This window comes from Schistocerca serialis, chromosome 1 (assembly GCF_023864345.2).
Source record: "Schistocerca serialis cubense isolate TAMUIC-IGC-003099 chromosome 1, iqSchSeri2.2, whole genome shotgun sequence".
Taxonomy (NCBI): domain Eukaryota; kingdom Metazoa; phylum Arthropoda; class Insecta; order Orthoptera; family Acrididae; genus Schistocerca; species Schistocerca serialis.
In genome coordinates, this window is record NC_064638.1 from 673,755,724 (window position 1) to 673,782,527 (window position 26,804).

A 26,804-nucleotide genomic window follows, 5' to 3' on the forward strand; every position below is an offset into this window, starting at 1 on the left:
AGATCCTTAAACAGGTGTGTGTAAGATGATTGTGGGTGAACACCATGTTTATTCTTACAGCACATTTTTGTGCAATGAAGACTTTCTTTCTTAAACATGAGTTTCCTCAGAACATTATTCTATATGACATTATTGAATGAAAACATGCAGAATATTTCAACTTACTGATATGCCTCTCCCCAAGATTTGCAATGAGTCTTAAGTGCAAATGTGGCTGAACTAAGTTGCTTTAGGAGTTCCAAAATGTACTTTTTCCAATTTAAATTCTCATCAATATGGACACACAAGAATTTTGAAGTTTCCACCCTATTATTATTTCCTTACCATGTGTTACACTTCTCATTGGTATATTACCACTAGATGTGCAGAGCTGAATATGATGTGTCTTTTTAAAATTGAGGATGAGACCTTTCACAGAAAATCAGTCAGTGATACTTTTAAGAACGTTGCTTACCATTTCTTCTGTTTCTGCATATATGCTTGGAATTGTTACAATACTAGTGAATTAATTGCACTTGTATATTAGATGGAAGATTATTTATATGTTGTTGTTGTTGTTGTGGTCTTCAGTCCTGAGACTGGTTTGATGCAGCTCTCCATGCTACTCTATCCTGTGCAAGCTTCTTCATCTCCCAGTACCTACTGCAACCTACATCCTTCTGAATCTGTTTAGTGTATTCATCTCTCGGTCTCCCTCTATGATTTTTACCCTCCACGCTGCCCTCCAATACTAAATTGGTGATCCCTTGATGCCTCAGAACATGTCCTATCAACCGATCCCTTCTTCTAGTCAAGTTGTGCCACAAACTTCTCTTCTCCCCAATCCTATTCAATACCTCCTCATTAGTTACGTGATCTACCCACCTTATCTTCAGCATTCTTCTGTAGCACCACATTTCAAAAGCTTCTATTCTCTTCTTGTCCAAACTAGTTATCGTCCATGTTTCACTTCCATACATGGCTACACTCCATACAAATACTTTCAGAAACGACTTCCTGACACTTAAATCTATACTCGATGTTAACAAATTTCCCTTCTTCAGAAACGATTTCCTTGCCATTGCCAGTCTACATTTTATATCCTCTCTACTTCGACCATCATCAGTTATTTTACTCCCTAAATAGCAAAACTCCTTTACTACTTTAAGTGTCTCATTTCCTAATCTAATTCCCTCAGCATCACCCGATTTAATTTGACTACATTCCATTATCCTCGTTTTGCTTTTGTTGATGTTCATCTTATATCCTCCTTTCAAGACACTGTCCATTCCGTTCAACTGCTCTTCCAAGTCCTTTGCTGTCTCTGACAGAATTACAATGTCATCGGCGAACCTCAAAGTTTTTACTTCTTCTCCATGAATTTTAATACCTACTCCGAATTTTTCTTTTGTTTCCTTTACTGCTTGCTCAATATACAGATTGAATAACATCGGGGAGAGGCTACAACCCTGTCTCACTCCTTTCCCAACCACTGCTTCCCTTTCATGCCCCTCGACTCTTATAACTGCCATCTGATTTCTGTACAAATTGTAAATAGCCTTTCGCTCCCTGTGTTTTATACCTGCCACCTTCAGAATTTGAAAGAGAGTATTCCAGTTAACATTGTCAAAAGCTTTCTCTAAGTCTACAAATGCTAGAAACGTAGGTTTGCCTTTTCTTAATCTTTCTTCTAAGATAAGTCGTAAGGTTAGTATTGCCTCACGTGTTCCAACATTTTTACGGAATCCAAACTGATCTTCCCCGAGGTCCACTTCTACCAGTTTTTCCATTCGTCTGTAAAGAATTCGCGTTAGTATTTTGCAGCTGTGACTTATTAAATTGATAGTTCGGTAATTTTCACATCTGTCAACACCTGCTTTCTTTGAGATTGGAATTGCCGGCCGAAGTGGCCGTGCGGTTAAAGGCGCTGCAGTCTGGAACCGCAGGACCGCTACGGTCGGGGGTTCGAATCCTGCCTCGGGCATGGATGTTTGTGATGTCCTTAGGTTAATTAGGTTTAACTAGTTCTAAGTTCTAGGGGACTAATGACCTCAGCAGTTGAGTCCCATAGTGCTCAGAGCCATTTTGAGATTGGAATTATTATATTCTTCTTGAAGTCTGAGGGTATTTCGCCTGTCTCATACATCTTGCTCACCAGATGGTAGAGTTCTGTCATGACTGGCTCTCCCAAGGCCATCAGTAGTTCTAATGGAATGTTGTCTACTCCCGGGGCCTTGTTTCGACTCGGGTCTTTCAGTGCTCTGTCAAACTCTTCACGCAGTATCTTATCTCCCATTTCGTCTTCATCTACATCCTCTTCCATTTTCATAATATTGTCCTCAAGTACATCGTCTTTGTATAGACCCTCTATAATACGCCTTCCACCTTTCTGCTTTCCCTTCTTTGCTTAGACCTGGGTTTCCATCTAAGCTCCTGATATTCATACAAGTGGTTCTCTTCTCTCCAAAGGTCTCTTTAATTTTCCTGTAGGCAGTATCTATCTTACCCCTAGTGAGATAAACCTCTACATCCTTACATTTGTCCTCTAGCCATCCCTGCTTAGCCATTTTGCACTTTCTGTCGATCTCATTTTTGAGACGTTTGTATTCCTTTTTGCCTGCTTCATTTACTGCATTTTTATATTTTCTCCTTTCATCAATTAAATTCAATATTTCTTCTGTCACCCAAGGATTTCTACTAGCCCTCGTCTTTTTACCTACTTGATCCTCTGCTGCCTTCACCACTTCATCTCCCTCAAAGCTATACATTCTTCTTCTACTGTATTTCTTTCCCCCATTCTTGTCAATTGTTCCTTTATGCTCTTCCTGAAATTCTCTACAACCTCTGGTTCTTTCAGTTTATCCAGGTCCCATCTCCTCAAATTCCCACCTTTTTGCAGTTTCTTCAGTTTTAATCTACAGTTCATAACCAATAGATTGTGGTCAGAGTCCACATCTGCCCCTGGAAATTTCCTACAATTTGAAACCTGGTTCCTAAATCTCTGTCTTACCATTATGTAATCTATCTGATACCTTTTAGTACCTCCAGGATTCTTCCATGTATACAACCTTCTTTCATGATTCTTGAACCAAGTTTTGGCTATGATTAAGTTATGCTCTGCGCAAAATTCTACCAGGCGGCTTCCTCTTTCATTTCTTAGCCCCAATCCATATTCACCTACTATGTTTCCTTCTCTCCCTTTTCCTACTCTTGAATTCCTATCACCCATGACTATTAAATTTTCATCTCCCTTCACTACCTGAATAATTTCTTTTATCTCATCATACATTTCATCAATTTCTTCGTCATCTGCAGAGCTAGTTGGCATATAAACTTGTACTACTGTAGTAGGCATGGGCTTTGTGTGTATCTTGGCCGCAATAATGCATTCACTATGCTGTTTGTAGTAGCTAACCCGCACTCCTATTTTTTTATTCATTATTAAACCTACTCCTGCATGACCCCTATTTGATTTTGTATTTATAACCCTGTAATCACCTGACCAAAAGTCTTGTTCCTCCTGCCACCGAACTTCACTAATTCCCACTATATCTAACTTTAACCTATCCATTTCCCTTTTTAAATTTTCTAACCTACCTGCCCGATTAAGGGATCTCACATTCCACGCTCCGATTCGTAGAACGCCAGTTTTCTTTCTCCTGATAACGACATCCTCTTGAGTAGTCCCCGCCCGGAGATCCGAATGGGGGACTATTTTACCTCCGGAATATTTTACCCAAGAGGACGTCATCATCATTTAATCATACAGTAAAGCTGCATGTCCTCGGGAAAAATTACGGCTGTGGTTTCCCCTTGCTTTCAGCCGTTCGCAGTACCAGCACAGCAAGGCCGTTTTGGTTAATGTTACGAGGCCAGATCAGTCAATCATCCAGACTGTTGCCCCTGCAATTACTAAAAAGGCTGCTGCCCCTCTTCAGGAACCACATGTTTGTCTGGCCTCTCAACAGATACCCCTCCGTTGTGGTTGCACCTATGGTACTGCCATCTGTATCGCTGAGGCACGCAAGCCTCCCCACCAACGGCAAGGTCCATGGTTCATGGGGGGTATTTATATGTATAAGGAATAATAGCAATATACAATATTTATATGTATAAGGAACAATAGCAGACCGAAGATTGAGTCTTGGGGAACCCCATACGTAATTTCTTCCCAGTCACAGATGGGTCCCCAAACAACATTGACTGGCACAAAAAATGTAACACCCAATAAATGAGGTATAATCATTGTGTAATTGTCTATTTAATCAAAGTGAAGCACTTCAATCAATTTTTTGAGACATGGTATGTTATTGGCATTATATTGTGAGCAAACAATGAAGTGTTTGTTTATTGTACTAGCCTCAATTGTTGTTTTCCATACTACCTGGAAAACACATCACTGAATGTGAGCAAATAATGTTTTCCCCCTCTTGTAACACTTACTGTTGTAGCCTGAATTGTTCCCCATTCAGTCACCCGTGTTTGCAGGAACATTCTGTGATTTTTGTAGCCGGCTGCTGTGGCCGATCGCTTCTAGGCGCTTCAGTCTGGACCCGCGTGACCACTACGATCGCAGGTTCGAATTCTGCCTCGGGCATGGATGTGTGTGATGTCCTTTGGGTAGTTAGGTTTAAGTAGTTCCAAGTTCTAGGGGACTGATGACCTCGGATGTTAAGTCCCATGGTGCTCAGAGCCATTTGAACCATTTTTGATTGACATAATCAGCTTTTTGTAGTAAACAAGCTGTGAAAGCTGTTGCTTTGGTGGAAGATGGCTGCAGCATGCATATGTAGCAGAAGTGTTGAGGACTAAACCTTCCATGATTTCTAAACTGTACGAAGGTATGGGAAAACTGGATGCTTCGCAAGGAGACCAGGAATAGGTCGAGAAGAGCAACATCGAAGAAAGATGGCACTTCTTACAACTTCAAGTTCTCTGCAACCGTCACACTACCACTATTGAAGGACGAAATGGACTACGCCAGGGATTAGTGAGAGAAGATTGGCTTTTTCCAATATTCAGTCCAGATGACCAGTTATATGTCCAGAACTCACTAGAGAGCATTGCACAGCTTGACCATGTTTCACAAGGGAACATCTTGGATGGACAGTAAAACAGTGGCATCAAGTCTTGTTCACCAATGAGTTATGATTTGGCCTCTGATCATCTGATGGAAGAGAGAGAGTCTGGAGAAGGTCAGGGAAAGGCATTCCCCTTGCAAATTCTCATCCAGATGTCTTTTTCCGGATGGTTCTGTGATGGTGTGAGCAGGAATCAATACAGCTGCAAGGACAGGTTTAGGCTTCGTGGAGCATGGGAGCCTTACCATATACCGGTAAGTGGAGGAAATCCTCTTGGAGCATGTTGTGCCTTTCTCTCCATATATTGGTGACGATTTTACACTAATGCATGACCACATGTTGTGAGAATTATGCAGGAGTTCTTGGATGAAACACGGATTCATGCTGTGGATTGGACTGCTCAAAGCCCTGATTTGAATCCAATTGTGCACATTTGGATCAGCTGGGGATAAGAGCCCATCAGCACTACCCAGAGACCCTACAAGACCTAAGGAGTGCCCTCCTAGAAGAATAGGATATGATTCATCAACAGGACAATACCACCTTAACTCAGAGCATGCTTGGAAGGTTGAATGCCACCTTTGGTGCAAGAGGTGACATTACACATTTTTGGAAATGTGAACAGAGGTAGCCGAGATTGTCTCGGAGGTCTGTGAAGTAAATTGTGAAGTGTATAACATCAAAACAGAAGTGCATTTACCTTTATGCAGTTTCTCAAAATTTCCGCGAAGTGTGGATCTGTGGCTTAATTTGTTTAAAATCTTCTTTCTTTTTTCATTGTTGGACATTTAGATGGGACCATACCACAAAATTCCATCATAAGATAATGGATTAGTGTCATAAATGTGTCATAAATTTCAGTTTTTGTCAGAAGTTGAAGTGTTGCATTTTTCATGCCTGTTAGTGGATAGTGGTTGAATTACTAAGTACAACTTTGTGCATTCTTCTGGTGCTACATGTCGTAGTCCATTGGTTGGGTATACCATCAATCCCATAAACTTCTATTTATTCACACAGTCAAATGCCCTAGATAGGTTACAGAAAATGCCAACTGGCACTATTTTATTATTTAATGCTTATAAAATCTTCTGAGTGAACATGTAACTGACATTATCAGCAGAGCAACTCTTCTGAAACCCAAACACTCATTTTTTGAGGATATTATTGTTACTAAGGTGAGATTCTATTCTAGAATGCATCACCTTCTCAAAAATTTTGGAAAATGATGTCAGCAGTGAAATAGGTTGTTAGCTATTGACATCTTTCTTATCACTTTTGGGGTTTAACAGTGGCATATTTCAGTCTCTCTGTAGAGAGTTAGTGATCCATTACATATTTCAGATATGATTGGGTTTATTATATTCTTTAGTACTCTATAGGAAACACCATCAAAACCAGATGAGCTTTTCTTTTGAGAGACTGTATAGTTTTCTTCATTCGGAAGAAGTTAATGATACATTCATATGACTGAATTTTATGAGTGTTATTTTTCAACATACTGCTGTAATTTTTCTGTTGAACTGTGTTCCCCTATGCTGTCTACTATATTTAAGAAATAATTATTAAATACATTTCCTCCCGGTGACTCATTATTTGTAGCCCTTCAGTTCAGTTCAATAGTGAAGTTAAGTTGTTGTGTGGCTATTTGTCGTACCTGTTGTTTCAATACATTTCCTACAGCCTTCAGTCTGTTGTTGGAACTACTGATTTCCGACAGTCTGTCCACATTCCTTGATTTTTAAATAATGTTTCTTAGTAATTTAGAGTAGTTTTTGTAGTGTGCAACTACTGCAGGATCCTTACTTATTCTTGCCAAAAGATACATTTCCCTTCTTCTTTCACAAGATACTTTAATCCTTCTAGTGATCCATAGTTTTTTACTGCTATGAATTTATTCATGGAATAGATTAAATTTTATGTTGGCATTTGCTTCATTTTAAATTTCATCCCAGGTCATCTCCTGTAAATTATTCTTAAAAATATTTGTCCAGGAGTCATTCTGATTTCCATTGAGGAGTATCCATACTGTAAGGCACTACGTTATTTATTCTAACTTTTGTGCATCATGATCAGAGACAACTTTTGTTATTGGTTAAACAGTTATTTTCTTGAAAAAACAAAGAAAACATCAATTAGGGTCCTACTGTCTTTATCCATATGTGCTCGAAAGTTAATTATTGAGATAAAATTGTAGGATCAAAATAAGATTTCCAATTCCTTTTTCCTATCAGCAGTTTTCAGGATCTGCTTCATGAGAATGAATACTTAGTACCCTTCAGTACTGCTTTGACTGATCAGTGGAGACAAGGAATATCACCTTAAAGTACCTTTTAGAAACAACTAATCACTAACAATTTGAGTTATTGTTCTTATTTACAAGGGGAGAACATGCCTGTCGTGATTGAATCTCGACTGCTCAAGATTTTTGAAATTTACATGATTCATTATAATAAAATTTAGTCTTCAGTTTAAAACACAACACCATTACATTAATTTCAATAGGCTATGTCATTTACAATCCTTTTCTTGAGCATTAGAATTAAAACAAAAATCACCATTGTTAATGCAGCTGAGTAAATGTACATTTGTTTCTAAGCGATCGAGGGCTCACTTCAATGCACAAAAGTATGACCCCAAATCGTTCCCCTCCTTGGCGACACCTTGGGAGGGGCAAAAGGCAAAGGATGGCAACGAAACTTATTTGCCCCATTTCCTAGTTTGTACAAGAGCTGATGGGGAGTCTTTCAAGACGATGAAGCCTCAGTTCTTTGTAGAGCATTTAGAGGACAAGTTTGGGGAGGTGGAGGGCTTGTCCAAAATGCACTCGTGGGCAGTTTTGATAAAAACAGCATCCTCTGCCTAGTCTTGGGCATTACTTGCTTGTGACAGGTTGGGGGATGTTTCTGTTCCCATCATGCCCCATAAGAGCTTAAATATGGTCCAGGGCATTATATTCTACAGGGACCTTCTTTTGCAGTATGATGACTAGCTGCTTGCCAATTTGGAGCAGAGAGGTGTTCGTTTTGTCCGGCGGGTGCATTGGGGTCCGAGGTATAATCAGGTTGTTACCGGTGCCTTCATCTTGGCCTTCAAGGGTGATACATTGCCTGAGAAGGTCAAGGTGATGGTCTACTGCTGTGACGTCAAGCCCAATATCCCTCCCCTGGTGCAGTGCTTTAAGTGCTGGAAGTTCGACCATATGTGTTCCCACTATACTTCCAGCCTCACATGTTGAAATTGCGGACGCCCATCACATCCCAATACTCCATGTGCCCCGCCTCCCATCTCTGTCAACTGCGGAGAGCATCAGTCCCCTTCCTCGCCAGACTGCAGGATTTTACAGAAAGAGAGGAAAATCATGGAATATAAGACCCTGGGCCAACTGACCTACGCTGAGGCTAAGTGAAAATAAGAGAGGTTCCATCCTGTGCATATGGCATCAACCTATGCCGCCACTATGACAACAATTCAACCCTTTCCCATTTCACCACATACAGTTGGCTCTCAGAGCCGTCAGACTCCACATGCCCCCTTGATGGTGGGGAGCACTTCCCTCCCTGTTGCTCCTGCACCATCTACTTTGGGAGCAACCTCCCTCCCCCCAACCATCAGGGACATCAGTTCCCACTTCTTAGCTGGAGAAGCATAAGACTTCTTCAGCTCCTCTCACTAGGAAGGGGTCCCTTGGGTCACGCCCTTCCCAGGTTCCAACCAGTGGAAAAGCAGACGCCCGCCAGTGGCTGAAGCAACCACAGGTAACTGACACTGACCCAGTGAAGCTCTCCCAGCCAGGACCACTGAAGGAACAGTGGGAGAAACCAAAAAGGAAGATGGCACCCAAGAATCCCAACCTTGTGGTGGCACCCATACCACTGCTCCCTACAAGTTCTGCGTCTGAGGATGAGGTGGAGATTCTGGTGTCTGCTGTGGACCTAGATCTTGCTGGACCCTCAGACACAATGGACGTCGCTCGCACAGGTCCTCAATGAGTGGCAGCAGGTGACCCAGAGGCACTTCCTGTCTTTTCAGCCTAATAATGATGTCATCCTCCAGTGGAATTGTGGCGGTTTTTTCCACCACCTTGCTGAGCTCTGCCAACTTGCAGCCTTCACCCTTTCTTCTCCATTGCTCTCCACGAAACTTGGTATCCGGCGATGCGAACCCCCGACCTCCGTGGCTATCAGGGTTATTATAAGAATCAGGCAGCTTATGAGAGGGTATCTGGTGGAGTCTGCATCTATGTCCTTAACTCTCTTTAAGCAAATATGTCCCTCTTCAAAAACCTTTAGAGGCTGTCGCTGTTAGGGTGTGGATGCCTCAGGCTGTTACTGTCTGCAGTCTTTATCTTCCACTGGATAGTGATGTCCCACAGCATGTATTCGCTGCGCTGATAGCCCAACTGCTGCCACCTTTTCTGTTACAGGGCGACTTTAACACCCATAACCCTTCGTGGGGTGCATTGGTGCCAACAGGCTGAGGCACTGTCGTTGAGCAAGTGTTGACACAGCTCGACCTTTCTCTCTTAAATAATGGTGCCACCACACATTTCAGTGTGGCGCATGACGCGTACTGAGCCATCGACCTTTCGGTCAGCAACCCTGGCCTTCTACCCTCTGTCCAATGGAGTGTGCATGATGACTTGTGTGGTAGTGACCACTTTCCGATCTTTCTGTCACTGCCACAGCATCACTCTTCTAGGCGCCTCCCCAGATGGGCTTTGAATACGGCTGATTGGGACTCGTTTGCCTCCTTTGTCACTATTGAGCCTCTTTCTCATGATGACATTGATGTAGTGGTTCACACGGTCACCACCGGCATCATTTTTGCAGCGGAATCTGCAATTCCCTGTTCTTCTGGGTCCCCTCGGCAGAGGACTGTGCCTTAGTGGTCACCAGAGATCGCTGAGGCAATTTGTAATCACAGGAGGACCCTCCAACGTCATAAGCGACACCGGTCACTGGACCATCTCATTGAATTTAAGCGGCTCCGTGCCTGAGCCCAATGCCTTATTCGCCAACAGAAGCAGGAGTACTGGGAAAGGTATGTCTTCACCATTGTCATCCATCCCTCCCCATCGCAGGTTTGGGCCAAGATAGGCGACTCTATGGCTATTGGATCCCCATCAGTGTACCTGGGCTTTCCCTGAATGGAGCAGTCTGTACTGACTCAACACGATTGCAGAACTCTTAGTGGCACATTATGGTCAGAGTTCGACTTCTATGAATTACCCGCTGGCCTCCCGCTCCCTGAAAGAGTGGTTGGAACGTTGGAGCCTTTTATTCCATAGGCACCACCCCAAATCATACAATACTCCATTCAGTGAGTGGGGATTCCAAAGTGCCATAGCCGCTTGCCCTGATATGGCTCCTGGGCTGGATCACATCTGCTATCAGATGCTCAAACACCTCTCAGTGTACTGCCAGCGACGCCTCCTAGACCTTTCCAACCATACCTGGGTTGAAGGTGAGTTCCGATCACAATGGTGGGAAAGCATCATCATCCCCATGTTGAAACCTGCCAAGAACACACTGGAGGTGGACACTTTCTGCCCCATTAGCCTCACCAACGTTCCATGCAAGATGTTTAAACATGTGGTGAGCCGGAGGTTGAGTTGGCTACTTGAGTCTCAGGGCCTTCTGTCTCCGTCCCAGGGAGGGTTCCATAAGGGCCACTCTGTCACCGATAATCTGGTCTGCCTGAAGTCTGCCATCCGTACGGCATTTGCCTGCCGACAGCATCCAGTTACTGTCTTTTTTGACATGCGGAAGGCATATGATACAACATGGCGACATCACATACTCACCACACTTCATGAGTGGGTTTTCTGGGCCCACTCCCGATTTTTATTCAAACTTTTCTGTCACTTCGTTCCTTCCACATGCAAGTTGGTCCCTCCCCTAGTTCCTCTAGAGTCCAGGAGAATGGGGTCCCACAAGGCCCTGTCTTGAGTGTATGTCTCTTTAGTTGCTATCAATGGCCTAGCTGCAGCTGTGGGAACATCTGTATTGGCTTCTTTGTGTGCTGATGACTTTTGCCTGTACTATAGCTCCACTGGCATTGTGGTTGCTGAATGGCAGCTGCAGAGCACTATTCGCAAGTTGCAGTCTTGGGCCCTATCGCGTGGCTTCCAGTTTTTGGCCGCCCAGACTTGCGTCATGCGTTTCTGCCGGCATCACACTGTTCACCATGAGCCACGGCTTTATCTTGATGGCATTGGTTTTTGGGATTGCTTTTTGATGCCTGGTTGACTTGGTTCCCTCATATTTGGCAGCTTAAACAAACGTGCTGGCGCCATCTTAACGCTCTTGGTTGCTTGAGTCACACCAGCTGGGGTGCCAATCGGTGCCTTCTATGACTGTATCGGGCGTGGATTCAGTCCCATCTCAATTATGGGAACCTGGCTTACAGTTCGGCATTGCCCTCCGTGTTGCAGTTGCTTAACCCCATATTTTACTGCAGGTTCTGACTCACAACTGGACATTTCCGCACAAGCCCTGTAAATGGCATGCTTGTGGAGGCTGGTGTCCCTCCATTGTGGATCCAACACCAACGGCTACTGGCCACTTATGCTGCACATGTTTGTAGCTTGCCCGGGCATCCACATTACCGTCTCATGTTACCCAACTCGGTCGTCCATCTTCAAGAATGGCGGCCCCAGTCAGGGTGTACGCATCCAGGCTCTTCTCTCTGGGCTTGAGTTTTACCCTCTTCCACCTCTTTTCTGGGCCCATATATGTACACCCCTGTGGTATGTGTCCTGCTCATGCCTTCAGCTGGATTTGGCACAGGGCCCGAAGAACTCAGTCCCTCCTGAGACCCTCCGCCGCCGCTGTCTCTCCATTCTTACTGCATTTCACGGATCTGATGTGGTCTATACTGACAGTTCAGTGGTTTCTGGTCGAGTTTGGTTTGCTTTTACTCTTGGGGAACAATATGAACAATGCTCATTGCTGGATGGCTGCAGTGTTTACACTACAGACCTCGTTGCCATCTCTCGCGCCCTAGAGTATAACCGCTCCTGCTCAGGTGAAACCTTTGTTATCTGTAGTGACTCTCTGAGCGATTTATGAGCTATCGACCAGTGTTTTCCTCGCTCTCATCCGGTGATGGCTATCCAAGAGTCCATCCATACTCTTGCCCGCTGCTGCTGCTTTGTGGTCTTTGTTTGGACCCCAGGTCATGTCGGCATCCCTGATAATGAACGTGTTGATACACTGGCCAAATAGGCTATGAGTGCACCGGCCCTGGAGATTGGCCTTTCGGAGTGTGATCTCCAGTCAGTTTTGCGGCAGAAGGTCCTTGGCACCTGGGGTGATGAATGGCGCACACGGCCTTTACCCAACAAACTTCAGGTCATCAAGGAGACTAACGGTGTGTGGTGCTCCTCCTTGCGGGCCTCTCACAAGGACTCTGTTGTCCTCTGCTGGCTACGCATTGGCCACACCTGGCTGATGCATGGGTATTTATTGCGCCATGAGGACCCACTTCTCTGTCGCTGTGGTTCAGTGTTGACAGTGGTCCATATCTTGTTGGCCTGTCCACTTTTAACTGCGCTTGGGCAGACCTTAGCACTGCCTGATACGCTCCCTGCACTGTTAACAGATGGCACTGCAATGGCAGGCTTCATTTTGAGTTTTATTCGAGTAGGGGGCTTGTATCACTTGAGCTGAGGGTTTGTCTCCTCTTTTTTTTTTTTTTTTTTTCCACAGTCGGCCAGTCACTGTAACACTCTGCGTGTTTTTAATTCCTCTTTTCTGGTCTTTGTCTATGTCTTTCTTGTTCTGTGCTGTCTCTCATCATCTCCATTGCTGTTTTTGTTTCTTGTGGGTCTTTCATGATTGTGGAAAAAGGGACCAATGGCCTTTGTAGTCTGGTCCCTTCAACCCCACAAACCAACCACGAATTTTACAATAATGGTGTCAGGTTTCATCCCCTTCCCATCTATCATTACAAATGTTATGATTATTTTGGTTTTTAGTTAAAATAACTAGTATCCAATGTCTGTTCATTCTTATTCACTCCCAAGTTTCTTGGATCAGAGTGCACTTTTTCTGGAATAGATCAGAAAATGCAACAAGGGGAAGTGTATTAACTAAGTCTGAATAATAGAGTTAATTATGTGTGCGTGTACATGCACGCACACGTGGAGTGATGATTAACTGAGATACCAAGATGTAGCGTTCAGAAAATTGATACCAGAATTTTTCATTGTTGGAAGCTAATTGTGGTATTTATCTGACTCAGAATAATGATGAAAATTTTTGGTCATTTCAAATAACTTTAGCTTTTTAAAACAATTTTTATTTCTTTTCTGTAATACAGCTCTTATAGCAGCTGGAAATAATTCATTTCTGTAACACATTCAGTATTCATTTGATAAGTGTCATATGTCTTTTCTTTACAGGTTATTTTGCTGCTTTTAGTGTGTGCTCTGACAAAGAGAATAGAGTTTTTGGCCGATTTATTTGAAGAGTCGGCACATTGTTTGCAGAGTATTCCAGGATTGTTTCTACAGCCATTTATAACGTTCATTGCACTGTTAGCATTCTTTGCCTTTTGGGTTACAGTTATTGTTTGCTTGGCAACATCAAGTGAGTAAGAATAAAAGTGAGTTACTGTAGTTAATGTAAAACAAAGTCTAATTTCACATATCATTTTCAATAAGACAAATCAGCTGAATGTAACACAATTCTGTGTTCATTTATGTCAGTTTTTTTTACATACAATAATCATTTACATTCTGTACTTTTAAATTATAAAGAAATCATTTTATTTTTTGTGATGTTTAATTTATCATATGGTTACCCATTTCAGCCGCTCCATGCATATACTTTGAGATATATGCAAGTCTGCGTTTGTGAAGTTTGTATGTAGCCCTGCATCTAAATACATTTTCATAGTGTACAATAAGATTAAAATCAGAGAGCTTCAGGTTTACATGAAGGAACACTGACAATTAGTATGTTAATGTGTACTTTGGGAGTTGTGCCAAATGATGGACACCAAAAATCCTTTATTACCGGGCATACTCCACTGACTTACATAGGGTGCTTTAGTGGAACATTGTGTGTAGCAGAGATTAGGGATTGCAACAAACTGGGTATACAAATTAATAGCATAAATACCCACTCAATGAGGATGACTTTAGATAGTTTATAGAGAACATCACTGTAAGACAGATGTGATCATTTTAGAAGGTGTCACAATTTACACAATTAAAGGACTTAAATCTGTCAGGTGGTTGATAAAGTGGCAGTTTTGGTGAAAACGGGTACTTCCCATCCATACAGAACAGGTTCATAAAGCTAAATTGCTTAGCAAGTTACATAGTTACAAAATTGTGAAACAACCTTGACTCTAGCTAGGATGTCATCTTTGGCAGAGTCTTAATGGCTGTTAACTGTCAAAAACTGAAAGACGAGTGAGAAGAGGATGCTGTCATGGATGTGAAGAATATTTTAAAGAAGGTTATTGGTGGTCATTAGGACAGCCACGTTCATATTGATCCTCGGTTCTCTCTCAATATGTTGACATTTGATGTCAGGGTCTCTTCATATGAAGTTATGTCCCCAACTCGATGCACTGTTTAATGTCCTAACACCACCATGGTAGAACTTCTGTATAGTTTGGAAAACATGGAGATAAACTAATGGCAAGTTGAAGCTTTGAGTCAGTCAAACAGGTGTGCTTGGTTAGCACAATTTTTGTGAAAGGCAGGGCCCCTGGGTTTGAGTCCCAGTTTGACACACAGTTTTGTCACAAATGGACACTCGAATTGTCATTTCAGCAGAACTATGACTCTGTGCTCTATGACTGAACTCCTAACAATGCATATATTTTTTGGTGGTGATGGGCTTTTGCTCCTGTGAAAATGTTCCCATATGAACAAACCTTACTCAGGAATCACACTTGTGAAGACAACAGGTAATTAGCTGTGTTTGTATTTCAAGAAAATATCCAAGATGTGAATGAACATACCATCTGTACAATGAATCAGTTGAACAGTCTTTTGGAATGATGAAAAAATCCATCCTGAGGCCTTCTGGATGCTTACAGCCACAACTTGTGAGGAGTGTAATTCTACAATCAAGTCCAGACATACAGTGCTTCAAAAGTTCTGAAATCCTGTCACTCAAAAAGCTGGCTGTAAGAAAGCAACATTGATCTTTTGTGTTAATTCTGTTAATCCCCAACTTCATCAGAGTATGGAATTATTTCAGAGGATTTCAGGAAAGAAGAATGTATTCTTACTTATTGCCACGTAGGAATGCTGTATATTTCAAACCACACAAAAGACACTGGACCAACCATGACATTTTATTGTTTAAACCTTAACTTCAAATGGGTCCAAGATCGAACTTTTCACTGCTATAGGCCTTTGGCAGAAAACTGTAGATTAAACAACAATTCCTACACCACTGATATGTGCACCTGTCCTTTTTTGATGTGGGATAGTGGCTCTGGTCTCAGAGCAGCCTAAGACACAGAATAAAGTCATGTTATAAGCTGTAAAAAAGTCAATAATTGCTATCGAAATACATGGTCAGAAGTAATTTTGAATCTCTCTCCAGTTGTCTTAGCAAGCATGGAAATAAGAAGAACTGCAACATTCGCAGTATAATTATTTACAGTCACTTTGTTTTATACCAGAGAAAAAAATAAAGTGCCTATAAATACTAACTATCAAACAATGAGCCTCCTTTGGCTCAAAATCTAGCTACTGGAAGAATAAAAGGGCGTTCCCCCCCCCCCCCCCCCCCCCCCCCCCCCCCCCCCCCCCCCCCCCCCCGGCAGGCAATACAAAACTTTCAATAACTCATTGTATTGTTATGGTGTTGAGTAGTAGTCAGGCACATAAACAGAACGGAACTTATAGCTGAGCTTTTGGGCAAGGTACTTCCTCAGAGCGGAAAAATAAAGTTATAATTTTCTGGATAATAGTTAGAGTAATAAGGAGGAAGGTTTGAAAGAAAGGTAGGGTAAAATGTAGGGAATGGAGAGGCAGTGAGAAACTTGGGTAAGAACAGCCTTGGCAAATTCACACTGTTGCAATTGGGGAAATTTGCATGCACTACATGTATTACTCATATCATATCGAGTGAAGACCAAAGTGCAAGACCTGTTTCATGCATCCTATTCCAGTCCCATCACAACACAGCTAACCACATCATATGCTCCCTTTAAAACAACCATAGCATACCTCAACTCACTGCAGCTTCTGCACAATTTTTTATTTGCGCACAGTTGCCACCCAACCAACTGTCCGCTCAAGAGAATGGCTATCAACAGTATGTGGTGGGCAAGAGCAAATCTGGTCACCCAATGGCAGAATACGATATGAGCGCAGCATGATTGACTTTGATATCTGTGTCTCAACCACTGCCATTTTTATTAATCTCCATCCACTTTCCATCACCAGCTTCTTTGAACTGTGTAGATAAAAATGATCTCACCAGTACATCCTACAATGCCACAATTCCCCCTCTCCTACCTCCACACTTCCCCTCTCCTACCTCCACAATTCCCCTCTCCTACCTCCTCAATTCCCCTCTCCTGCTCTTCCTTCCCCCCCTTGTCCCCAGTTGCCGCTAACATTTGTTACCACAGCCACCTCTGCTCCTGTGACCATGCATCCGCCCCCCCTCCCAACCACTCTGCTCCACTTTTCTTTCGTTCACTTCATCCTTAACCCTTTGACTGCTAGTGACTTATATATCCATGCACAATCGTCATGCCTCCAGTGCTAACAATGTATGTATGCAGCAGTAGCTGAGTGTGCCAAAAGTGCTAATGTTGTTGTTGTTGTTGTTGTTGTTGTTGTGGTCTTCAGCCCTGAGACTGGTTTGATGCAGCTCTCCATGCTACTCTATCCTGTGCAAGCGTCTTCATCTCCCAGTACCTACTGCAACCTACATCATTCTGAATCTGCTTAGTGTATTCATCTCTTGGTCTCCCTGTACGATTTTTACCCTCCACGCTGCCCTCCAATACTAAATTGGTGATTACTTGATGCCTCAGAACATGTCCTACCAACTGATCCCTTCTTCTAGTCGAGTTGTGCCACAAACTCCTCTTTTCCCCAATTCTGTTCAATACCTCCTCATTAGTTATGTGATAATTACATGGGTAATGCGTTTGATCCATGGTGTTGAAAATATCATCTTACGTTATTTGATGAACCTTCAGAAGCATTTCTTTCTTCATTTGAAGTTCATTCAGCATTTCTCTTCAACCACTTATCCATAGTGTATGATGCGCAATGCAGAGTCTAATCCTGATTGACATCAGTAGGCGATACATCATAACTCTGCTAGTCCCTGTCGTCAACTGTCGGACGGACACCAACCCAACACCTGTGTCCCGCATGCTTCCTGCCTATTTCCATTGCGTGCCAAAAACAAAAGAGAGCTACTGTGTAGAAGAGAGAATAAATAAAGTGAAAAGTGATTCAAGATTAAGTGCACTGCAGTTGTTGATTACATTGTGCAGTGTTTTCTCTGTATTTTTTACATATAACTATTATTATTAGCTATATTAAACTTATGTGTTTTTTGCTTTGCCATGATCAACTGCGCTATTAGCTGTAATCGACCAATTGGCCACCCATGCCCTGTATCTTCCATGTGGACACCCATTTCTTCTTCTATCATGGCATCAGACAGTCCTGCCTCTTGTAAAGGGCTTTAATGTTCTTTTTCTACCGACCCGCTCTCTTCTCCGTGTTCACTGTGAAAATCCCATTGCACTTGTAATGCTGATGTCCTTGCTTTTAATTTAACTGAAGCTTGAAACTTCCTGGCAGATTAAAACTGTGTGCCCGACCGAGACTCGAACTCGGGAGCTTTGCCTTTCGCGGGCAAGTGCTCTCCCAACTGAGCCACCGAAGCACGACTCACATCCGGTACTCAGGTAGGAGAAGAGATACTGGCAGAAGTAAAACTGTGAGTACTGGACGTGAGTCGTGCTTCGGTAGCTCAGTTGGGAGGTCCCGAGTTCGAGTCTCGGTCGGGCACACAGTTTTAATCTGCCAGGAAGTTTCATATCAGCGCACACTCTGCTGCAGAGTGAAAATTTCATTCTAGAAACATCCCCCAGGCTGTGGCTAAGCCATGTCTCCGCAATATCCTTTCTTTCAGGAGTGCTAGTTCTGCAAGGTTCGCAGGAGAGCTTCTGTAAAGTTTGGAAGGTAGGAGACGAGATACTGGCAGAAGTAAAGCTGTGAGTACCGAATGTGAGTCATGCTTCGGTAGCTCAGTTGGGAGAGCACTTGCCCGCGAAAGGCAAAGGTCCCGAGTTCGAGTCTCGGCCGGGCGCACAGTTTTAATCTGACAGGAAGTTTCATATCAGCGCACACTCTGCTGCAGAGTGAAAATTTCATTCTGGTAACCGAAGCGTGTTTTGACTTTTCTATATACTGAATCAGTACTTTTGATAACCATTTCTTTTCCAGTTTCTTCTTGGTTTTCTTAAAGCTACTTGCCTTGCCTTTCCTGCATTTTCACTTTATTTCATTCGCAAGTGACTTATATTTCTGTCTTTTCCTGAAAACTTCTGTGCTTTCTTCTTTTGTCAGTCACTTGAAATATTTCTTCTGTTGCCCAAGGTTCCTTTACAGCTACCTACTGTGTACCTATGTTAGTCCGTCCAGCTTCTATGATTGTCCTTATTTTAGATGTGCCCATACCTCTTCAACTGAACTGCCCTTTGTGGTGTTCATTATCTACACCCTTAGAGAACCTCACAACACACCTCGTAATTTCTCAGTGCTTCAGTATCCCACTCCTTTCCATACTGATTCCTCTGGGCTATTTGCTTGATTTTTAGTCCACTCTTCACCTCTACTAAACTCAGATCTGAATCTGTATCTGCTGCTGTGTATGCCTTACCAATCCAGTATCTGATTTTGATTTTGAGTTCTCTGATTGGCCATGAATAATCTCCCCAAGTCTCCTGGCATTTTCCAAGTATGCCACCTCCCCTGTGAACAATTAACTTTTACTAACTGAAATGTAATGCAGAACTCAGTTAGTTTTGCTCTCTCTCATTCCAAGTACCAAGCTCATGTTCTCCCAAAACACTTTCTTCTACCCCTTCCCTTACAGTTGGATTCAAACCCTCCACGATAATTACAAGGGTTGGAACCTTAATAGTGGCAACTACTTGTTTACAGCTTGTACAAAATGGATACGTGTTTCAAAGTTTTACTGACCTTCAAAGTAGTTACCAGCATTGTGTATAACCCGTTGCCAGCAACGTGGAAGTCGTAGGATACTCTTAACTATGCCAGTTATATTGACAGTTTGAGCAGCATGGTCCGTTGCTTGACGAATTTGTAGTTCTGAAGCGAATGCCATTAAGTGTTTCCTTCAGTGTAGAAATAGAGTTGAAATCACGAGGGCTTAAGTCAGGGGAGTGCAGTAGGTGGTATAGCACTTAGCAGCCCCATCAGTCAAACAAATCAGTAACAGCTTGCACTGTATGTGCTTGAGCATTGTCCTGCAAAATGGTGGTCCTGCAGAAAGTGTAATCACTTCTGTATCTAAGCTGATCATAGGTTGTGTTCCAAAAATGAACAGCTTAGAGACAGAAGGGGCTCATTCAAAATCTTTTATCAATGGAGAAATCAAGACACTATTTGGTATACAGGCTACATGTCCTGTGAATATACATTATGTTTCTTATGCGGTGGTCTCCGTTGCCTGCTGCAGGCTTCTGCAGTTGATCATTGCTATTTCTTCCACCTTTTAGGGTCAGATTCCCACCCCAAGGGCAAGAGAATACCCTAAAACTTTGTCTCATCCTCCACTCTCATCAACAAGACTGTTGACCGAATGACAAGGACTCCTGGTGTTGGAAGTCTCTGGCCACTGTTACTGATTATTTTTATTCAAAATTTAAGTAATGATAGTGTTGGAACCTGAGAACCAGACTGTTTTGATCACTAGTAAAGGTGCTGACCCTAGCCCATGGGTTTAAATGTAGCTAATCTACACCCACATTATTCTCTCCACAGTCTCCATCACTGTCTGTTCCACCTTGGCCTTGCTCCTCCCCCACCTCCCCCTCCCCTCCCCTCCCCTCCCCTCCCCTCCCCTCCCCTCCCCTCCCCTCCCCTCCCCTCCCCCTTCCTCTTCCTCTTCCTCTCCAACAGTTATCACATTGATCAACATCTCAGTTTTATCATGTAGCACATGCAACTTCCTGTAGCTGCACCAGTGTAAGCTTAACTGGTACCCCTACCCTGTCCCAGTCTACTTTGCTACCCTTCTTCCTCTAATCCTCATCCTCCAGGCGTCCTTAAGAATTTCACCCGCTTCATCAGCCATGATAAAATGTGAGGCAGAGGAAGGTATGTGTGTGTGTGTGTTTTCTATGTAAATGTATGCATACATATATGTCCGTAGTTCTTGGGAAATAAGGGAAACATAGTTTGGGAGTGTGTGTACATTAAGCAAAAATAATGCAGATTGTAGCCATTACAGTGGCTACTTCTTATGCAGAAACTTTAAATTGACAACTATGAATCAGATGTAGCATTGCCAAGTCATGTTAATTGTGTGTTTCTTCTTTTTCAGGCTATCCTGGTGTAAAGCCATTTCTGCCATTTGCTAGTTTTACTGATGAGAGTGTGATGAAGAACAATGACGCAGAGACAACAACATTAAAACCACGGAATAATATCTCTTTGGCTGGCTTTAAACGTGCGTAATAGAAAGATGCATTTAGGAAACCTGCATTTTGCTACATCTCAGAAATATAGTCCATAAATGTAATAGTTTTGTTTAGATAATAATATGTTTCATAATGTTGTAATAAGTGTTTCCTAGCCACAGAATTCCTCGTGAATGAATGGTCTCTCTGAAAAAAATTCCAACGATCCTTCATACCATATCCTACTCCTGCCCTTGCATGGTTTTCAAAAATGTGGTGCCAGCAAAAGTTACTCATGGATGTGACACAAACAAGCATTTCATGTAAGTAGTGACATTTCTTGTTTTATATTAGTGCATAAATATGAGGTTAAATGTCCAGGTTTCATCTTCATTCATTCTGCGGTTTGTTCTAGACTGAGTACTAAACTGCCATTGGTGAGATAACTTGTTCTTTGTCAGTCATGGTTCTGCATATCAAAGTGTTGAAGTGTATATAGTGATCACCATGTAGAGCACAGTCACAAACATGACCATTGTAATAATAAGAAATGTCAAACAATTTTTGATTAGGATGGTCACAGGAGACAAAACGTGGTTCTTTTGTTAAGAATCTGAATCAAAATGGCATAGTTTATGATGGAAATATTTGGAATCACCTGCCAGGCCGACTTGGGCCTCTGTAGGAAGGGTAATGCGAACAACTGTTACTGGGAGGGGGGGGGGGGGGGGGGGGGGTTTCTGATGGACCTATGGGAAAAATTACTTGGAGAAGGGGAGAGTTATTGAAATCTTAAGGTACAGTAATATGCTGACCGTCTATTGAAGCCAAACACTGAGCATTGAGACTTGTTGATGCGAAACTCTTGGAACATTGTCGACTTGGGTTTTAAGGTGTCGGAGCACACTGCCCCCAACCCAGATCTCAAAACTGCAGACTATTGAAGATTATTTATGAGGTTGTCAATTTTATATGAGCAATAAAATACTGGAAGCACTGCATAAATTCCTCTTACAGAAAACAGACAGTATTATGGATTGCTTGATGACGTGCATTGAAAAGACATGTAATTTAGCTATCCAGAAAGTAACCTACTTTAGGCTACATATAATCCTAAAATTATGCCTTTTCTTAATTCTTTATGTATTCATCATTCAAATTTAAGCTTTTATTATTTCTCTCAATGAGTTACCAAACTCTCCTTGCATTAAGTTTTGCCTTTGGAGAGTTTTGGATTCCAGTGAGCACAGAGCTTGTGGCATGCTAATCATTAAGAATCTGCAGAAAGTTGTCTGACTGTTGAGGTATTGGGTGAACTGTCTGTTTCCATCAATTTTTTTGTACCTGTTTGTTGCTGGCTACAGACAGATGGCCACCTCAGTCATTCTTGTGAATATTCATTTTTCCACTTTTGAAAACCATTGATGCACAGCTCCTGCAGTCCTCATATTCAGTCTTGTGCAGTACTACTTTTCTAGTGAATGTCAACATACCAAGAAGTCCCTTCCGTGCGGCCTAGCCACCCGTGGTTTCCGCATCTGCAGTTATGAGCAGTCCCTCTCAAAATATGCCGAGGGTCTCACTGAAGCCTTCACTGACCGTAATTATCCTCCCATCCTTGTACAAAAACAAATCTCCCATGCCTTATCTCCCACCACCTCCCAAAGCCCCACAGTCCGGCCACAGAGGAGCATTCCCCTCTAACTCAGTACCATCCGGAACTGGAACAACTGAATTACATTCTCTGCCAGGGTTTCGATTACCTCTGATTGTGCCCTGAAATGAGAAATGTCCTGCCCACTATCCTTCCCACCCCTCCTACCTACCGTGGTATTCCACCGTCCACTGAACTTACACAATATACTTGTCCATCCTTACACAACCCCTGCTCCCAGTCCCTTACCTCATGGCTCGTATACCTGTAATAGACCTAGATGCAAGACCTGTCCCATACATCTTCCTACCACCGCCTACTCCAGTCCAGTCACTAACATCGCCTATCCCATCAAAGGCAGGACTACCTGTGAAACCAGTCATTTGATTTACAAGCTAAGCTTGCAACCACTGTGCTGCATTCTATGTAGGCATGACAACCAACAAGCTGTCTATCCGCATGAACGGCCACCGACAAACTGTGGCCAAAAGACAAGTGGACCACCCCGTTGCTGAACACACTGCCAAACATGATATCCCTCATCTCGATGACTGCGTCACAGCCTGTGCCATATGAAACTTCTCACCTATACTAGCTTTTCTGAATTGCGCAGGTGGGAACTTTCCCTGCAATACATCCTACGTCCCTGTAACCCTCCTGGCCTCAAACTTCTTTAGTCACTGTCCTCACCCATCCAGCCCCCTCCCTGTTACCGTTCCAGTACTACACAGCCATCATTTCTCAGCCACACCCAGCCTTTTAATTTCTTTTTATTTCTGTCCTTTCTGCTACTTAACCCCCCCCCCCCCCCCCCTCCACACTTTCTCTCCTGCCCTCCGTCTAAACTGCAACACTTCACTGTCCGCCACTCCCACCATACTATCACTCCCCCTCCCCCCCGCAGCCTCCTCCTTACTCCCACCCAGTTGCCACTCCCACCATGCACTAGTTCTGCTGCTCGCAGTGTGGTTTCAGCTCTCTGACTGCAGACGTGTGTGCAAGTTGCATTTGTGTGTGTGTGTGTGTGTGTGTGTGTGTGTGTGTACTGGTGACAAAGGCCTTAATGGCCGAAAGCTATTATTGTGTGAATCTTTTTGTTGTGCCTATCGCAACTCAGCTTCTCTGCTATATGATGAATAGCAACTTTCCTTCTCTGCCATTGTTATTTTCCCATTACATATTGCATGTCTTTCTTTGAGTCAGCATATGCAGCAAAAATTCACTCCCTCAACATCTTTTGGCATACATTTTTCTTTCCAGAGATCTATTTATATACTGCTTTAACTGGGGCAAGCAGTGATTAGGTGGCTGGACCATGTTTTGGAAGGAAAGGACTTAAGATCCTTGTCTAACAATTCAGATTTAGATTTTCTGTAATTTCTCTAAATCAGTACAGGTCAATACTGGAATAATTACCCAAAGAGGCTGTGTCTGCTTTCTTCACTCATGCTTCTCCAATTGATACACTGCTCCATTTTGGAGAAATTAGCTGAGATGTTAAAATTCTTAATCTTATTTATGTTGTTTAGACAGTGGAAAATCCAGGATGGAATGTAACAATATTGTGAAAAGGATAGTTGCTACTCAACAAATAGTGGAGATGCTGAGTTGCGAATAGGCACAACGAAAAGACTGTCAGACAGTGAACTTTCAGCTAACAGGACCTTTGCCGAAGGTAGAAAACACGCTCATACACACTCATGCAAACGCAAATCACAAACACATGACCACAGTCTGTGGTAGCTGAAGCCAGACTGTGAGCAGCAGCACATGATGGGAGAGGCAACCTGGCGGTAAGGTAAGGAGGAGGCTGTGGTGGAGAAGGGGAGGGATAGGAGGATGGGGTGGGGGATGGTAAAGTGCTGCTTGTGTGAGCACGCAGGAATGAGATGGAGGCAGGGTAGGGCAGCTGGGTGCAGTTGGAAGGTTAGATGAAGAGCAGGAGGAAGGAGGGAGGGTAGTGGAAAAGGAGAGAAGTGAGAAAACTGAGGGTGTAGTGCTGGAATGGGAACAGGGAAGAGGCTAGATGGTTATGGACAGTGACTAACAAAGGATGAGGCCAGGAGAGTTGCAGGAACATATTATATATTGCAGGAAGAGTTCCCACTTGCACAATTCAGTAAAGATGGTGTTGGTGGGGAGGAGCCAGATGGCACAGGATTTGAAGCAGTCATTGAAATGAAGATTGTTGTGTTGAGTGGTGTGCTCAGCAAACGGGTGGCCCAGCTGTTTCTTGACCACAGTTCGTCGGTGGACATTCGCTCAGACAACATCTTGCTGGTAGTCATGCCCACGTAGAATGCAGCACAGTGGTTGCAGCTTAGCTTATAGAACACATGACTGGTTTCACAGGTAGTCCTGCCTTTAATGAGGTAGGTGATGTTTGTGACTCTACTAGAGTAGTTGGTGGAGGGAGGATGTATGGGACAGGTCTTGCATCCAGATCTATTACAGGGGTGTGAACCATGAGGCAAGGGGTTGGGAGCAGAGGTTCTGTAGGGATGGATGAGGATATTGTGTAGATTCGGTTGATGGTGGAATGCCACTGTGGGAGGGGTGGGAAGGATAATAGGTCAGACATTTGTCATTTCAGGGCATTACAAGAGGTAGTTTAAACCCTGTCAGAGAATGTAATTCAGTTACTCCAGTCCTGGATGGTAATGAGTCACAAGGGAAATGTACCTCTGCAGCCAGATGGTGGAACTTTGGGAGGTGGTAGGTGACTGGAAAGATAAGGCACAAGAGATCTGTTTTTGTACAAGGCTGGGAGGATAATTACAGTCTGTGTAGGCCTCAGTGAGACCATCAACATATTTCAAGAGGGACTGCTCATTCACTACAGATACAAGTGCCATGGATAGCTAATTTGTATGGAAGGGCCTTCTTGATACAGAATGGGTGGCAGCTGTCTAGTGAAGAGATTGCTGGTGGCTGGTAGGCTTTGTATGGACAGAGGTAGTGATGTAGCCATCTTTGAGGTGGAGATCAACATTGGAGAAGGTGGCTTGTAGGGTCGAGTACGACCAGGTGAAGTGATTGGGGGAGATGATGTTGAGATTCTGGAGGAACTTGCATAAGATGTCCTCACCCTCGATCCAGATCATGAAGGTGTCATCAGTGAATCTGAACCAGATGAGGGGTTTGGGATTCTGGGTTGCTTAGGAAGGATTCCTGTAGGGGGAGCCACCAACCCTACCTATCAGACTCAACGAAATACCTATGTTGAACCCTACCTGACTCATATCACTCCACCATCCAACTGTAGGCCACCCTCACTGCCCCCAAATCACTCCCTGTTAACTTTCCAGAATCTCTTAATCTCGAACCTATCGTTGAGATCATTCCCTAAATCCTTCAACATGCAAACTAACTCTACACCCACAGAAATAACTGCAATCCACTACCTAAAAACTGATCCCGATCTTATAATACTACCTGCTGACAAAGGTTCCACCACTGTTGTTTTGAACCGCAGGGATTACCTGGCAGAAGGACTCTGCCAGTCATCAGGTTTATCCTCCTACAAAGCCTGCTACAGTGACCCCATTCCAGGAATCCAACAGGATCTCCGATCTCTCCTCAAATCCTTAGGCCCATCCCAGAACCTGTCCACAGAATCCGTCTCTCTACCACTCCCTGCACTCCTGCCTTCTACATACTTCAAAAAGTCCATAAACACATTATTGTGGCTGGTTACTGTGCCCCCACTGAGAGAATCTCTGCTCTCGTAGACCACAACCTTCAGTCCTGCTTGCCACTATTGATGCCACCTCCCTTTACACTAACATCCATAATGCCCATTGTCTTATTGCTGTTGAACACTATCTTTCCCAACACACGATGGATTCCAAACCAGCAACCTCTTTCCATCCTGGCCTACAATTACTTCTCCTTTGATAGCATTACCTACAAACAAATCTGGGATACAACTATGGGCACTCGCATGGCACCATCCTATGCCAACCTATCCATAGACCATTTAGAGGAATCCTTCCTGAATGCCCAGAATCCCAAACCCCTCACCTGGTTCAGAATCATTGATGACATCTTCATGATCTGGATCAAGGGTGAGAACACCTAGTCACATTCCTCCAGAACCTAGACACCTTCTCCCCCATTCACTTCACCTGATTATACTCAACTCAACAAGCCACCCTTACATGATGTTTACAGCCACCTCAAAAATGGCTACATCAGAACTTCTGCCCATATCAAACCCACCAACAACCAGCAATACCTCCATTTCAACAGCTGCCACCCATTCCATACCAAGAAGTCCCTTCCATACAGCTTAGCTACCCGTGGCTGTCACATCTGTAGTGCCGAGCAGTCCATCTCAAAATATACCAGTTTTCACAGAGGTCTTCATAGTTTGAAAGTACCCTCAAAACCTCGTACAAAAACATCTCCCGTGCCTTATCTTTCCAGTCACCTACCAC

The 26,804-nt window shown here is 43.3% G+C and overlaps 1 protein-coding gene and 1 non-coding gene across 2 annotated transcripts in view; both read left to right on the forward strand.

Moving 5' to 3' along the window:
* LOC126480094 (choline transporter-like 1) overlaps window positions 1–26,804 on the forward strand; it is a 186,459-nt gene that overhangs the window by 118,575 nt on the left and 41,080 nt on the right. The window contains exons 9-10 of the mRNA XM_050103838.1: window positions 13,465–13,651; window positions 20,636–20,761. Coding sequence (XP_049959795.1) covers window positions 13,465–13,651; window positions 20,636–20,761 — 313 coding nt within the window. The remainder of the gene's footprint in view (window positions 1–13,464; window positions 13,652–20,635; window positions 20,762–26,804) is intronic.
* Trnas-cga (transfer RNA serine (anticodon CGA)) lies at window positions 18,301–18,375 on the forward strand. Its single transcript has one exon. It is a non-coding gene; the product is annotated as a tRNA-Ser (tRNA).